Genomic DNA, 17335 nt, shown 5'->3' on the forward strand with positions numbered 1-17335 from the left:
ATCATCTGCAGCAGTTTTCTCATCTGATTCCATCATCCACTATTCTCCCAGCCCATGTCGATATCGCTACTCCTAGCTCTCCCACCTGATCCCATCTGTCCATTAATCCTCCTCACCTGGATCCTAGTTCAGTTTGGTTTATAGAGATACAGTGCAGAAACGGGCCCTTCGGCCCACCATGTTTTCCACTGACCAGCGATCCCCGATCCCCGCACATTTACATTATCCTCTACATACTAGGGGCGATTTTCACTTGTGCCCAAGCCAATTAATCTACTAACCTGTATGTCTTCGTAGTGTGGGAGGAAACCCATGCGGTCACGGGGAGAATGTACGAACTCCGTACAACAGGCACCCAAAGCCAGGATCAAACCTGGGTCTCTGGTGTTGTAATGCCCCTGTCCCACTTAGAAAACCTGAATGGAAACCTCTGGAGACTTTGCGCCCCACCCAAGGTTTCCGTGCAGTTCCCGGCGGTTTTTGTCAGTCTCCCTACCTGCAACCTCCGGCAACCACCTGCAACCTCCGGGAACAGCACGAAAACCTTGGGTGGGGTGCAAAGTCTCCAGAGATTTCCGTTCAGGTTTCCAAAGTGGGACAGGGGCATTAGGCAGCAACTCAACCACTGTGCCACAATGCTATCGCTTATCAGCTCTTGCCTCGCTCCTCCTCATCTCCTACTGGCTATCAACTCCCCTTTACACTCAGTCTTCATGCAGTGTCACGACCCGATACATCGGTTATCCCTTTCTCTCCACAGTACTGCTCGATTTGCTCCAGTGAGTTCCTCCAGTGGCTTGCTTTTAGCCCCATCTCGTATGATCCCATTTACGTATTCTCTGTAGGAAAGGAACATTTATGGGAAATTTCAGCGACTGCTCTTTATTGAAGATATGTCTATCGATGAGGTCAGCCAGAACCCAGCAGAACTTTGAGGAGACTTCAGATATAATTACTGATTCCATTGGGTGTCTTCCAATTCTTGCCCTGCATAAACTCGGATTTCAATGTTTGTTGTGAAAATAACTGCAGTGTACATTTGGTGACTCTGGTGGATGTAAATTTGCTTTCAGGACTCTGGAAAGAACAAGACACGTCCAGCTTTGGAAGCATTAGACTGATATTGTTGGCTACTGCATTGTGACTGCCAGAATCACAGCATGTTTATGTATTGCTGCAAGCAGAACGTCTGACACCTTTTCAAGTTTAGGATTTGGCTCCTGCTCCAGGTGAGTGAGGTTCATGCAATTCTCTTGTTCCATTTATAACATCTATTGGGAGTTGGCACGCGATTTCTGTGGATTCGCAAATAAGGCTGCCATTGCTGAAAATCCATGGATAGAGCTGGATGGGTGTAAAGGTTGCCTCCTGCTCCATCAACTCTACCTCAGACCAGGACTAGTGGATTTGCAATGAGGGTGCTGTAAGGCAGCATTAGGGTTGCTGCCTTACAGCACCAGAGACCCGTGTTTGATTCCGACTATGCGTACTGTCAGTATGGAGTTCTCCCCGTGACCACGTGGGTTTTCCCTACATGCTGACGTTTCCTCCCAATCTCCAAAGATGAAGAGGTTTGTAGATTAATTTGACTTCAATAAAAATTGTAAATTGTCCCTCGTGTGTAGGATAGTGGTAGTCTACCGGGATCACTGGTTGGCATGGACTTGTGGGCCGAAGGGCCTGTTTCTGTGCTAGATCTCTAAACTAAACAGTGCATTAGGGTTGTGGTGCAAAGCAGACATGATCTAGTTGGAGGTAGGCGCAAAATGCTGGAGTAACTCAGTGGGACAGGCAGCACCTCTGGAGAGAAGGAATGGGTAACGTTTCGGGTCAAGACCCTTCCTCAGACTAGATTTAGTTGGATATACTTGTAGCACATGCTAGTACCTCAAGTAACAAAACAAACTACTGGAGGAACTAAGCTGTTCAGCCTGAAGAAGGCTTTTATGAGGATGTTGCCAGACTAGAGGGTGTGATCTATAGGCAGAGATTGAGTAGACTGGGACTCTATTCCTTGGTGCGCAGGAGGATGAGGGGTGATCTTATAGAGGTGGATAAGATCATGAGAGGAATAGGCCAGATGCCCAGAGTAGGTAAATCGAGGACCAGAGGATATAGATTTAAAGTGTAGGGGAAAAGATTTAATAGGAATCTGAGTGGTCATTTTTTCACACAAAGGGTGGTGGATGTATGGAACAAGCTGCCAGAGGAGGTAGTTGAGGCAGGGACTAGCACAGAATTTAAGAAGCAGTTAGATACATGGATAGGACAGGTTTGGAGGGATATGGACCAAATGTGGGCAGGTGGGACGAGTGTAGCTGCCCATGAACCGACTTGTTGGCCGGAGTGGGCAAGTTAGGCCGTATCACTATGACACTTAAGTGTCCCAACCCGAAACATTGTCTGCCCAATCCGCCCCACATGTAATGCCTAATGCTGTTGTGTTTCTCCAACATTTTAATTTTATACATCTATTTGGATGAGGGAACAGGCTCAAGGGACTGAATGGCCTCCTCTTGCAGTATTGCAGGGCATAAACGACTAGTGTGCTGGGTGTTTGTAGGTACACGTTTGTTCACCGTTTGTGTACAGTGCAAGGCATCATCTGTTTGACCAGTGGGTATTGATTTTAAATGTTCACCATATTCAAAAAGAGAAACTACAAAATGTCCAAACTGAACGGAGGGTAACTGGGGATTGGGGAGAATATTTTAAATCCTCAAAAGTCACCCAAGGATCGGGATTTGATCCTAGTAATCCTCGATCTAGAATGGATGGATATAGATCGTGTGCAAGCAGGGCAGCTTAGTTTAACTTGGCACAATGATGGGCATGGACGTTGTGGGCCGAAGGGCCTGTTCCTCCTGTAAGTTCTTTGTTGTAGTTTAACCCGGGTGTCATAGGTTCCAGGATTTGAATGAATGGGGAAAGCGCAATGTTCAGACAGATGGCAGAGAGCAGATGCTCACGCTGCACCATGCTGCCAGACACAAGAAAGCTGGCGTGGTTTTGTGCGTTAGAGGCTAATTAACCCATCGTTGTCCAAACTAGTCTGAATGACATTTAAAAATTGCACCGCCATTCAATGTGATCATGGCTGATCATCCCCAATCAGTACTCCGTTCCTGCCTTCTCCCCATATCCCCTGACTCCGCTATCCTTAAGAGCCCTATCTAGCTCTCTCTTGAAAGTATCCAGAGAACCTTCCTCCACCACCCTCTGAGGCAGAGAATTCCACACTCACCACTCTCTGTGAGAAAAAGTGTTTCCTCATTTCCGTTCTAAATGGCTTACTCCTTATTCTTAAACTGTGGCCCCTGGTTCTGGACTCCCCCAACATCAGGAACTTGTTTCCTGCCTCTAGCGTGTCCAAGCCCTTAACAATCTTATATGTTTCAATGAGATACCCTCTCATCCTTCTAAACTCCAGAGTGTACAATCCCAGCTGCTCCATTCTCTCAGCATATGACAGTCCCGCCATCCCGGGAATTAACCTTGTAAACCTACGCTGCACTCCCTCAATAGCAAGAACGCCCTTCCTCAAATTAGGGGAACAAAACTGTACACAATACTCCAGGTGTGGTCTCACTAGGGCTCTGTACAACTGCAGAAGGACCTCTTTGCTCCTATATTCGATTCCTCTTGTTATATAGTCCAACATGCCATTCACTTTCTTCACTGCCTGCTGTACCTGAATGCTTACTTTCATAGACTGATGTGCAAGGAGCCCCAGATCCCGTTGTACTTCCCCTTTTCTCAACATGACGCCATTTAGATAGTAATCTGTGTTTCGATAGTATTGTGGCTGATCTGACCGTTCTCAAGTCCATCTTTCACCATAACCCTTGATCCCTTTCCTAATTATATATATATATCTTGTTCTTAAATACACTCAATGTTTTGGCCACATAGCTCCCTCTAGCAAGCAGTTTCAACCACTCTTAACCTTCGGAAGAAATTCTTTCTCATCTCAGTCTCTCTTATTCTGAGTCCAGTCCCTATAGTTCTGGACTCTCGCATGAGAGGAAACATCCTCTCAGCATTTGCTTTTTATGGCCCATAAGTATCTTTTATGTTTTTATAAGATCACCTTTTGTTCTTCTGAACTGTACTGAGAGGTGTTTCAACCTATTTAACATATCCCTGTGGGATGAGCTCGCCTTACCTGGGATCATTCTAGTGAGCCTTTACCGAAGGCTTCCTATGGAACAAAGGGAACTAAATTAATTAACACTATTCTAGATGTGCTCTTACTGGTGACATGTACAATTGCTGTGAGACCTCCCTACATTTTGTACCTCAAACCACTTGAAATAAGGGCCAACATTTCAGTAACCTTCCCTATTATCTGCTGCACTTTTTGCTCCAGCTTTCTCTACTTTTAACTAATACTCTGATCTTCTGTTCTTCCTCCCAGTGTCAACCACTTCACGTTTCCCCATGTTGTACCCCACTTACCAACCTTTTGCCCATGCACTTAACGTGACAATATCCCTCAAGTCAATGCACTTGCCATTCGCCTTCCTAACTCATCTTGTGTTATCAGCATGGTCCACCTCTTTCTTCTCCAGGTCATTAATGTATATTATAAGCAGATTGTAGGAGCAAAAATGGAAAAGCCACGCGGAGTTGGTGTTCAAAATAATGGATGGCCTCCTGGTGCGCACGCAACAGTTGTATATATCGCCCATTACTTCGAACACCAACTCTGTGTGGCCTTTCCACTTTTGCTCCTACACAGATGCATTCCTAATACTGTCCCCTGTGGTGCCTCATCTGCCATTCGTTGTCATCTTTTATCCCTATTCATACCTTTCTGCCTGTCAGCCAACCCCATTTCTACATTGTTTAAGAAGGAACTGCAGATGCTGGAAAATCGAAGGTAGACGAAAGTGCTGGAAAAACTCCGTGGGTGAGGCGAGTATCCTCACCCGATGAGTTTCTCCAGCTCATTTGTCTACCTCCCACTTCTACATTTGTTTGTTTCCTCCACCACCATAGGCTCTCTTATAAGTTAATCTGTAGTGGTGGAAGAAACATACAGATGTAGATACTGTATATATATTTCTAGAAGGCCAACTACAATACACCTCCCTATCCATTCTGGCTGACACACAAAAGATTGTGGATAAACTTGTGGGACATGACTCAATTTTCACAAAATGCTGAACTCTGCTTCATTAGATTATAATTTTCCAACTGTGCTGCTTTAGCATAATATATTTGATTCTAATATGTTTCCAATAATAGATTTTTGGCTAATGGATCACTTTTTGCCTCCCTCCCTCCCATTTTGAATTAGGGTGTCACATTGACAGTTTCCACCCACATTGGCACCGCCACAATTTAAGGATTTTTGGAAGATTGTAACAAATGCATTCACTCTCTCCATGTCCACGTCCTTTATGATCCAGGATCGCAAGCAATCTAGGTCAGGGTATTTATTAGCCCCATACATAGTGAGAATTTGAGAGGTGGTACAGATATGAGTGACCCCTTTTCCGAATTATTGCATTTGCAATAATGGGGCTGGCCTTTCAAGCTTTTGTGAACAGGGCTAACGGTCCATCCAGAGTTTTGCATTGTAGGACAACATCTTTCATTCAAGGCCTCCACCAGGGACGGCGAGCCCTAGACTCAAACAGTTAACATAGAAACATAGAAAATAGGTGCAGGAGTAGGCCATTCAGCCCTTCGAGCCGTTTGATCAGTTTGATCAGTTGGGTTAAGAGATGGCAGTGCAGGAGCAATATCAGTGGGATCACGATGGCCAACTCATTGACCTGCCCTCAACCCTGTCTCCCTCACTCCGAATCCTGCCACGGAAGTGATGGTTGTAGGAGGGAACAGAGGCAAAACAAAGTTAAGGGCCTGTCCCACTTTCACAACCTAATTCACAACCTTTTTTACTCGTGGACATTTTTCATCATGCTAGAAACACGGCCCGGCCTACTTGATGCCACGAGTACCTACGACTAGCATCACGGCCTGCTACGACCTACCTACAACATCGTGACGGCCATGCTGCGAGTATGAGTCAAGGGCAAACTCGGCAGATGTCATGAATTAGGTCGTGAAAGTGGGACAGGCGCTTTCGACACTACAGCCTTTCTGCTGTAAGTTGCGTCTAGACTAGTGACGTGGTTAGGATCACCAGCTTTTGCGGTGGGATCTGGATGCTCGAACCCCCCATCTGTTTAACTGAGGGCATCTTCGACATTTGTCCACAGAAGATTGCTGATGAACGATTTCTCAATTCGTCCCCGCTTGGAGCTTTGGCAGCTCTCTGATGGACTGAGAAACTACCATTGGCAACCTCTGAGAGTCCGATTGAACTGGTCCCAGTTTTCTTTAAACTTAGTGTAAATAAATGACCCTGTTGGACACAGTGATGGTGGTTTCTTTACATATTTTGAGTGTCTTAAGTATTTTAGGTCTCTTGCAGTTTTTAAAAAAAGGCAATTTTTTTTCTAAGGTTGGAATAGTCTTTGGGTAGCTTGGAACACTGACACATTCACAAAGCCAGGAGTTTGGACCTAGCCGGAGTCGGCGTGCGGGCTCCAGAACGCACGTTGGGATTGGAGAACCCTGTGAGGTAAGGTCAAGGGTGAAGGTGGGTGGTAACTAGATTCGAGCTCTGGTCCAGGTGGAGCCAGGTCAGTTTGGAGCCAAGGTGGACTTCTGCAGGTGGAAACCATCCTGATTTCTTTTTTTAAAGGGTGATGGTAACCCTAAATTGGGATGTGGAGTGTAAATCTCAGGGGGTGGGAAGACTGGGAGAGGATCCCACAGTGGAAAATATGGATGGGAGGTAGAGTGCACTGTAACACTTACCTGGAGGAAGATCAATACCTCCAAGCATCCCAACAGCTACAGAGATATGGCCACATCCTTGAATTAATGCAAGAACTAACCTCCACTTCCTTTCAATCCTTCAGGAAGAACTCCCCTGCTTTAGTTTAAATGCTGCCACGGTCTCTTTACATCCTCCTGATGGGGTAGTCTAGGTCTAACAACAAAGGCCACATGGGTAGAACTCGGGAAAAAAAAAATTGTGGACACTAGGATTGGGTTATATTCTTGGCATCCCAATAGCCAATGAGAGCGGGAAGATCAGGTATGCAGCCAGGGGAAGGGAAGGTATAAAAACAGCAGGAGGTTAGTGGTTAGTGGTGGGGTCACTAACTACCCCAACATTGTCTGAGTCACTAACTTCCCCAACATTGTCTGGGTCACTAACTTCCCCAACATTGTCTGGGTCACTAACTTCCCCAAGATTGTCTGGGTCACTAACTTCCCCAAGATTGTCTGGGTCACTAACTTCCCCAACATTGTCTGGGTCACTAACTTCCCCAACATTGTCTGGGTCACTAACTTCCCCAACATTGTCTGGGTCACCCTTTCTGTCTGTGGCATAGATGGGGCATAATTTGTCGGGTGTGTTGGAGGAATTTGTGTGTTTCAGCTGAAACCTAAACCTGACTTGCATGTGGCACCTCGTCGCCCTATTAAGTTCAGCTCCGTTAGCGACAACACACAAAGAAAATCTCATACAACGGTGGTGTTTCTTGAACAAGTTGATTTTTATAGGCCTTGGCAGTGTATAGTGGGATGCGCTCTGAGAGGACCCAAAGTACTTCTTTGACTCAAAATGCGTGTGACGTGTGGTACTATTCGCTTTACAGTGATCATATGCAGATTTTACTTGTTTGCAATAATTCACTAGTAATAATAATAATAATAATGCATTTTATTTGCTGGCGCCTTTCTGGACACCCAAGGACACCTTACAGGACATAAAATCACAATACATTTATCAATATTAAAATCAAGTTGATTAAAAACAAAAAACAAAAAAACAAAAAATACACAAAACATTTTAAGTCTTTAAAATCAGGGTGAACATGGTGGAAGTTATGTCGGGTATGCTAATCTAAACAGGTGTGTTTTGAGTTGTGATTTGAATTGATCGATAGTGTCCAGGTGACGGATGTGAGGTGGGAGAGTGTTCCAGAGATGTGGGGCAGAGCAGCTGAAGGCTCTGGCACCCATGGTGCTGAGTCTAAATGTGGGGACAGTTAAAATTGCAGCTGAGGAGGAACGAAGTGACCGGGAAGGAGTGTATGGTAGCAGCAGGTCAGAGAGGTATTGGGGAGCAAGGTGGTGTAGGGCTTTGAAGGTCAGCAGTAAAATCTTGTAGTTAATCCGGTGGTGCACAGGGAGCCAGTGGAGCTGAGTGAGGATGGGTGTGATGTGGTCCGATGATCTGGTGCGGGTGATGATCCGGGCTGCAGAGTTCTGAATGCATTGAAGGCGATGAAGAAGTTTATTGGAGGTGCAAGTGAGGAGGGCGTTGCAGTAATCGATGCGGGATGTGACCAGAGCGTGGGTGAGGACTTTTGTATTGTCTTTGGAGAGGGAGGGGCGGAGTCTGGAGATGTTGCAGAGATGAAAGTATGCAGAGCGTGTGATATTGCTGATGTGGGGGCCAAAGGAAACTGTCCAGAATGACGCCGAGACTTTTGACATGGGAGGAGGTGGGTATGGGTGAGCCATCAACTGAAATGGTGAACGGGTGGGTTTTGGAGAGTGTGGACTTTGAGCCAATTAGCATGATTTCTGTAGTAACCCACTTTACCTCATTGTGACCTTTATTTGCTGAATGACCTCTGACGGAAAGCTGGTAATTTTCTTCCTGTGGTAGAAAACCACTTTTAAAATAAGTAGAAAAATTACCTGAATTCTGAGCATGAATTCTGATCCTTGACTCCTGGTCAGCCCTGTGGTATTGGTGATACCGATGATGACCAATATACATTGAATGCGACTGTGATGAGTGATGACTCACCAAAGACCCAGGTTAATGAAGACATTAGAAACTGCAGATGCTGGAATCTTGAGCAAAAATCAAAGTGCTGGAGGCACTCTGTGGGTCAGGCACCATATGCGAAGGTTATGAACAGACTAGGTTTTGGGTTGTGACTGTTCAAGTCAAGTCAAGTTTATTCGTCACGTACACATACGAGATGTGCAGTGAAATGAAAAGTGGCAATGCTCGCGGACTTTGTGCAAAAAGACAGACAAACAAACAAACAACCAAACAAACTGCAAACAGAATGTAACAATCACATATTCTTTTTCATATTAAATATTGTGGGCGGAAGGAAAAAGGGAAAAAAACAGCAATTTTAAAGAAAGCAGTAGAGTGGCTCAGTAAAGTTAGTCCCTGGTGAAATAGGAGTTTACAGTCCTAATGGAATCTGGGACGAAACTCCTTCTCAACCTCTCCGTTCTCACAGCATGGCAACGGAGGCGTTTGCCTGACCGTAGCAGCTGGAACAGTCCGTTGCAGGGGTGGAAGGGGTCTCCCATGATTTTATTGGCTCTGGAGTTGCACCTCCTGATGTATAGTTCCTGCAGGGGGCGAGTGAAGTTCCCATAGTGCGTTTGGCTGAACGCACTACTCTCTGCAGAGCCGCCTTGTCCTGGGCAAGAAGGGGAGAAAATTGGAAAAGAGAAGTGGTGGTGTGCCAAAGCCTGGCAAGTGATAGTTGGATATAGGTGAGAGGGGAGTGATTGGCAGATGGGTGAACTAAGTGACAAAGGTTGGGAGGTGGAAAGGGAGGGGAGAGTTATGAATGGAAGGGAACGGGGAGGAACAGTGGGCAGCACTGGCGCAGTGGTAGAGTTGCTGCCTTACAGCGCCAGAGACCAAGGTTCAATCCTGACTACAGGCGCTGTCCGTATGGGGTTTGTATGTTCTCACTGTGACCGCGTGCGTTTTCACTGGGTATTCTGGCTTCCTCCCACACTCCAAAGACGTATATTATTGTAGGTTAATTGGCTTTGGTAAATTGTCCCTAGTGTGGAGGATAGTGTTAGTGTACGAGGGTGATTGCTGGTCGGTACAAACTCGGTGGGCTGAAGGGCCTGTTTCTGCACAATATCTCTAAAGGCTAAATCTCTAAAGTGGGGAAGAGTGGAGATAAAAGGGAAATATGGGACTGGGGGTGTCAGATCCTCGCCTTTATACAAATAGACAGACTTTAAGGACACGTTTCTGTTTATTATAGATCATAAGTGATAGGAGCAGAATTAGGCCATTCGGCCCATCAAGTCTACTCCGCCATCTATGCCATGGCTGATCTATCTCTCCCTCTGAACCCCATTCTCCTGCCTTCCCATAACTTCTGACACCCGTACTAATCAAAAATCTATCTATATCTGCCTTAAATATATCCACTGACGGCCTGAATACGCTGACTGTATTTGCGTGTGGTTTATGTGGGCGGAATGGGAAGGGGGTGGGAGCAAGAGAAGGGAAGTGGGGGTGTATTACTTGGATTTGGAGAACTCAATGTTCATACCATTGGGTTGTCAGCTACTCAAATGAAATATGAGATGCTGTTCTTTCGTTTTGCCTTTGACCTCATGCTGGCCATGGAGGAGGCCAAGACTAGAGGTCGGTATGGTAAGAGGAGTTAAAATGGATAGCAACTGAGAGCTTCAGCAGGTCTGGTGAACAGAGTGTAATTGTTCAATAAACTGGCCGCCAAGTCCATGCTTGGTCTCGCTGATGTGAAGGCCTGCTCCCCTTCCCATCCTTGTATCAACCTTTCTATCCTACATTACCAGAGTAAGGCTACGTGCAAACTGTAAGACCAACACCTCATACCCAGCTTGGATAGTCCATAACCCAACGGTACGAACATTAAAATCTCCAATGTCAACGATGCACTCCCGCACCCCAGCATGCACACATTTCTTCCACTATCTGCTGCCATCACCCACTCCTTTCCCCTCCTTTGTATGTTCATCTTCCATCCCCACGTCATACATTTCCTTTTTATCTCTACTCTTTCCCTTCTCCCCATCCCCTTCCCTCCAACTTTACATTTCACTCCTGCTCTTCTTCCTTATCCATTATTCTTTTGCCTCCTTTTCACCTCTAACCTTTGTGACGTGCTCCTCCCATCTACAAATCTCCTTCGCGCCTATATTAGATTAGATTAGATTAGATTATTTAATGACCACACAGTCAAGCTGGTGGAATTCAGGTTCAGTACAGGATGTTACAAGGTAGGCTGATTCCCGTCAAACATAACATAAAACACAACATCATACAATATACAGTACATGCATGGGGAGGATATGTGCTGTTATCATAGTGTGTTCAGAATTCGGATTGCGTGTGGGTAAAAACTGTTTTTAAATAGAGATGTCTTGGCGGACAGTGAGCTGTAGCGCCTTCCTGATGGCAGCAGGTGGAAGATGTGGTGAGCTGGGTGGGAGGGATCAGAGATGATTTTCTTCACCCTTGACAGAGACCGTTTGTGATGGAGTGATTCTATTGATGGAAGGGGAGTGCTGATGATTTTGGATGCACCTATCACTTAGCAGGATATGCCCCACCTCCACCTTTCCTTTCCAGCTTTCTCCCCCTTACTCTCATCAGTCTGAAGACAGGTTCATTCCTTCTACGCTTGCGGACTGACCACTGAGTTCCTCCAGTGCTTTTTATTTTAAATCTGGTTACTTGAATTCAAAGATTAACACCAGTCTCCCACCCCTATGCTTAAATGTGAATCAAGTGTGTTTCACATTGCAAGCCCCAATATTGAAAGTTCTTTTTGTGTATTTATGTCACTCTGACCTGCAGGAGTGTTGGTGCTTTTATTCTGTTCCCACAATTTTGCTCGGATGGATGTCACTCTGACCATTCCCTTTTCTCTCTTCTACCTCCTGGGAGTAAAGATACAGGAGTTTGAAAGCTTGATCATCGAGACTAAAGAACAACTAAATCCCCACTGCTACCGACTCCTGAACCAATCAACTCTCATATCCCCTTCCCAGAGGTGCTGCCATGTATTCTTATTCATAACTCTACCTCATTCAGTTAGTGTGTTATTGTACATTAATTTTCATATGGTCATGTTAAAGGAGTATAATTAGGTCATTCTGCCCATCAAGTCTACTCTGCCATTCAATCATGGCTAATCTATCTCTCCCTCCTAACCCCATTCTCCTGCCTTCTCCCCATAACCTCTGACACCATTACTAATCGAGAATCTCTCTATCTATACTATTACTAAAACTCTCATCTTGTCCTCTTTGGTTAGTGTTTTTTTTAGTTTGCGCAAAACGGGTATTGCTAGGATGTTGCTATATTGCTAGGATGTTATCGCCACCTTACTCACCGCCACCTCTTCTCCAAACGCACCATGTTTTGTTCCAATCGGTGGAATATTACAAAAGTTATGAAGGTTTAAAAAAATCGTGAGATTAGCAGATTGGTCTTCTTGCCTGTCAGGCACCACAAAGGTAACGCCCCTTCCGGCACCCGCTGTCAATCACCGGAGGCGGTGCTGAGTCTGCAAGCCGTGCTGTTTGAGTCCGCAATAGTGGAGTCGGGGAAGCCGCTGTGTGGAGTCGGGAGGTGGTGCCGCAGCTGGTGGCCGCTGAGTGGAGCCCCTCCCCCCCCCCCCCCCCCCCCCCTCCACACACCCACACCCCCCCTTTACCCCTCCCCCGTTCTTACCACCACCCCACCCCTGAATAATTTCCCTCCTCTTCCTTGTGCCCCCCAGTTTTACACTCACAAGGCAGGGTGTTCTTGCCTCTCCCTCTCTGACCTTGCTACATTTTTTTTTTTTGAAACTCGGGTGAATGTAAACTCATTTTATCCATGAACTTTTCCACGGGTTAATCAATTGCTAAACAAGAATTGCTCTCCACTGCCTCCGAGGCTACGATGTATTTGGATGCATACTCCACGTTCAGTCTCGTCAACTTCTATCCAATGGAAATGAAGATGCCCTCGTCAAACTCCTTTGCATTAAAGGCAATGCCTTCTCTAACTGTCTTTGCATATTAACTTGTTTAAGAAAGAACTGCAGATGCTGGAAAAATCGAAGGTAGACAAAATGCCTGAGAAACTCAGCAGGTGAGGCAGGATCTACAGAGCAAAGGAATAGGCGACGTTTCGGGTCAGTCTGAAGAAGGGTCTCTAGCCTATATCTTCGCTCCATAGATGCTGCCTCACCCGCTGAGTTCCTCCAGCATTTTTGTTCACCTTTGCACATTAACTTTGTAATTTGTGTGTAAGAATGATGTATGCAAATATAAAGTGGTGGACTTAACTTTCAAGTTGTAAAGTGTTTGCTGTCAATGAATGTGCTCTCTTTTTTCTCTCGCGGCACTAGAAGATCAGAATGGGTAATCTGACTGGGAAACACGAGCAACTTTATCCTGTTCCAGCAGAGAAAGTAAGGAAACCATCACTTATTGATGGAATTTTTTTGAGTTCTATCATGCAACTTGATTCATTTGTGGTTTTAACATTAGACACTATGTAAATTCATCAATGGCTCTGTGTTTTAGTTTCTCTTGTAATTTGTTTGATCATAAGATAGCAGGAATTGGACACCTGGAGTTGTTCATAAAGTGACTCATCCCATGATCAATTTTATTATCTACACCATGGCTTATGAATATAGAAACATAGAAAATAGGTGCAGGAGTAGGCCAATCTGCTCTTCTAGCCAGCGCCGCCATTCAATATGATCATTGCTGATCTTCCAAAATCAGTACCACATTCCTGCCTTCTCCCCATATCCCTTGATTCCGTTAGCTCCAAGAGCTATATCTAACTCTTGAATATTCCCTTGTTTATTTTTGTTCCAGCTAGCTATGCCTTGCAATGAAACTTCCCTATTCTGATTACTGCCTCTCTTAACATACTAGTTGTCTTCACTGTGTTAGTCTCATTTCCCATCATACTTATCCAGTATGTAACATAGAAACATAGAAAATAGGTGCAGGAGTAGGCCATTCGGCCCTTCGAGCCTGCACCGCCATTCAATATGATCATGGCTGATCATCCAACTCAGCATCCTGTACCTGCCTTCTCTCCATACCCCCTGATCCCTTTAGCCACAAGGGCCACATCTAACTCCCTCTTAAATATAGCCAATGAACTGGCCTCAACTACCTTCTGTGGCAGAGAATTCCAGAGATTCACCACTCTCTGTGGAAAATGTTTTTTCTCATCTCGGTCCTAAAAGATTTCCCCCTTATCCTTAAACTGTGACCCCTTGTTCTGGACTTCCCCAACATCGGGAACAATCTTCCTGCATCTAGCCTGTCCAACCTCTTAAGAATGTTGTAAGTTTCTATAAGATCCCCCCTCAATCTTCTAAATTCTAACGAGTTCTAGCGTGTTAGGTTATTTTGTTAACCATATTACAAACTAGCTTAATTTTCTCATACACTCCTAACATTCCTACATCAGGTGCATCCAGGAGGGTTTCTTGAAACAATATGTAGAATGTTCAACTATGGATGGGTTGCATGAGACCCTATATTGGGAAATTCGCCTGATGAGGTGATCGATGTAGGGGAGCATTTAGGGACCAGTGATCATAATTCTGTTGGATTTAAGATGATTATAGACAAGTATAGTGTGGGTACTTTGGGTTAAAGTGCTAAATTGTGGAAACACTAATTACAAGAGTATTAGGCAGAAACTGGGAATGTGGCCCCAGCCCATCGTGCCTGTACCATCATTCAATATGATCATGGCTAGTTTTTACAGGCTACTGCACCACCCTCGATTACTCAATCTTTCAAATATTTATCTATCTGCACCTTAAGCATCTAATCACCACCTTCAGAGGCTGAGAATTCCAGAGATTCACCACTCTCTGAGAAGAGATTTCTTAGTATTAAATGACCGGTCTCTCATTCTGTTTGCGTGTCCTATTTTTTTGTGACCTTCCCAAGAGTGAATTGATTTCTTTCATAATCTCGTATCAAAACATTTTATAGCCAGTGAGTGCAGACACTGTCGGGGCACAGAACATGCAGCAGCCAATTACCTGCGAAAGGTTGGCAGATTTGGATCACTTTGTTTGCTTAGAAAGCAAACTTCCACAGTGAGTTCTTTCCCAGGAAATATTAAGAACTAATTTCTCCCCTCGCCACTTATCAAACATACAATTTATTCATAATACTCACAACAATGCAATATCGGATGTTCAAATGTCACCATTCATTCTACTAGATGTGTCATTACATTTGCCTCCAAGATTATATTTATATATCATTATTTTATTTCACAAACATTACATGGGCAATGCCTAAGGAGGTATTATTCAGATTATTTTTACAACCGTCTACATTTACACCCCTGCATATTCCAAGAGTTTTTAATTTCAAAAATAAACTTTTCTTAAAAAATATATTCACGATGTACAAAAAACAAGCAATGCATGGCTTTCTTTACATTCACAATGTTTGTCCAGCCAGTACATTCATGTTGTAATTAGAAACATAGAAAATAGGTGCAGGAGTAGGCCATTCGGCCCTTCGAGCCTGCACCGCCATTCTATATGATCATGGCTGATCATCCAACTCAGTATCCTGTACCTGCCTTCTCTCCATACCCCCTGATCCCTTTAGCCACAAGGGCCACATCTAACTCCCTCTTAAATATAGCCAATGAACTGGCCTCAACTACCTTCTGTGGCAGAGAGTTCCAGAGATTCACCGCTCTCTGTGTGAAAATTGTGAAAATTGGGTCTATATGTTTGGTATCATCCGGTTAATACATTCTATGTACAAAACACCAAAGCCATTCGTGGCTTCTTTGGGCAATTTTCAATTAGTGTTCGTCTTTCTTTGCCCGAGTCCTGCAGTGTAACATATTTTGCTGAAGCATGCTTCCTAATGCTAGTCACCACAAGATTTCCAAAGCCACCTTAAATTGGAAGCGATTGTCTGATTCGTATCATTGTGGTTGGAGGTAGTTGACGAGCTTGATAAACAGGAAGTAGTTGCAACAGCCAGCACCCCCGCTCTCTGCGTTTGCAAGCCCAACGCTGCTGTCTGATATGGGCCTCTGATAACGCAAGCTGGTGATTTAAAACAACTTGAATTGCCCTCCCATCCATATTCCGGGGAAATGTGGATGTCAAGAGTCAAAAGGTAAACTCTTAAAGCCGGGGCCATTTAAAGAAAGCAAGCAATGGGAGTAACATTTAAAAACATAAGAAATAATACTGAGAATAGGCCACATGACCTTTCAGGCCTGCTCTATCTTTCAGCAGGATTTTCTAACTCAGCACTATTTTCCTGACCTATCCCCATAATCCTATATTACCCTTGTTACCCAGAAATCTATTATCTCTTTTAAAGGAATTCAATGATTAAGACTAAACAATCTTCCAAGGCTAGAGAAATCCAGAGCTTCACCACCCTCTGAGTGAAGACATTTCAGTCTTACACATCCTAAATGGTATGTCCCTTCTTCTGAGACTGAGTTCTGGACTCCTTTGTCAGGGGAAGCCTCCCGCATTAGTTCATAAGTTATAGGAGCAGTATTAGGCCATTCGGCCCCTCGAGTCTATTTCACCATCCAATCATAGCTGATCTATCTTTCCCTCTCAACACCATTCTTCTTTCTGCTCCCTATAACTTTTTGACACTCTTATTAATTAAGAATCTGTCCATTTCTGTTTTAAAATTACCCAAGGACTTGGCCTCCACAGCCGTCTCTGGCAATCAATTCCCACAGATTCACCAACCCTCTGACTAAAGAAATTCCTCCTCGTTTCCTTTCCAAAGGTACATCCTTTTAATCTGAGGCTGTGCCCTCTGAACCTGGACTCTCCCTCTAGTGGAAACATTTCTCTCCACATCCATTCTATACAGTTGAGTCCAGTAGATGTTTAAGTTTCAATGAAATCTCTTCTTGCACCTCAACACTCGGGAGAATTCAAAGCAAAAAAAAACCCAGCATCTGCGGAGGCAAATGAAGTTTTCACTGACCTTTTTTGACACTGGACTTGCTGTTCAGTCCCAATGCAGGTTCTTGACCTAAAACATCAACCGTTCTTTAACCTCCATAGATGCAGCTTGACCTGCTGAGTTCCTCCAGTAGTTTGTTTCTCGAGTCTCCAAAGAATACAAGCATAATGTACTTGATCTATCCTCATATGGCAAACCTGCCATTTGTGAACCCGTGAATCTTCACTGCAAGTCCATCCATTTTTAAATGTCTGCAATCCCACAAAATTTATCTTAACAGGCTGTCATTATTTTTCAAAAAATATGTTTGAAAAATGGTGTCCCCTGGTGATGGATAGAAGAGGAAATTGTCAGATAACAATGTCAGAGGGTTGTATCAGATCAAGGGATATCAGGCCTCAGCTGGAGTATTGTAACAGACCTTTTTCACGCTGGGTGCTGTGAACTGAAATAGTGTCAGAGTGAGTTGTGGAACCAGAAACACTAACAACAGCATTGAAAAATTAAACTTAGTCCTTGGCAATAGAGA

At 44.5% G+C, this 17335-nt stretch overlaps 1 protein-coding gene across 4 annotated transcripts in view; it reads left to right on the forward strand.

The window, feature by feature from the left end:
* The first annotated feature begins 1075 nt into the window (after nt 1–1075).
* Nucleotides 1076–17335, forward strand: part of LOC116971883 (myelin basic protein) — a 118484-nt gene continuing 102224 nt past the window's right edge. For 2 of the 4 annotated variants that reach the window (XM_033019062.1, XM_033019064.1), the window contains exons 1-3: nt 1076–1229; nt 6476–6595; nt 13203–13265. In XM_033019062.1, coding sequence (XP_032874953.1) covers nt 13212–13265 — 54 coding nt within the window. In that variant the 5' untranslated portion in view covers nt 1076–1229; nt 6476–6595; nt 13203–13211. The other 2 variants (XM_033019065.1, XM_033019063.1) reach the window with 2 other exon arrangements.

This window comes from Amblyraja radiata, chromosome 4, assembly GCF_010909765.2.
Source record: "Amblyraja radiata isolate CabotCenter1 chromosome 4, sAmbRad1.1.pri, whole genome shotgun sequence".
In the NCBI taxonomy this organism is placed as follows: Eukaryota; Metazoa; Chordata; class Chondrichthyes; order Rajiformes; family Rajidae; genus Amblyraja; species Amblyraja radiata.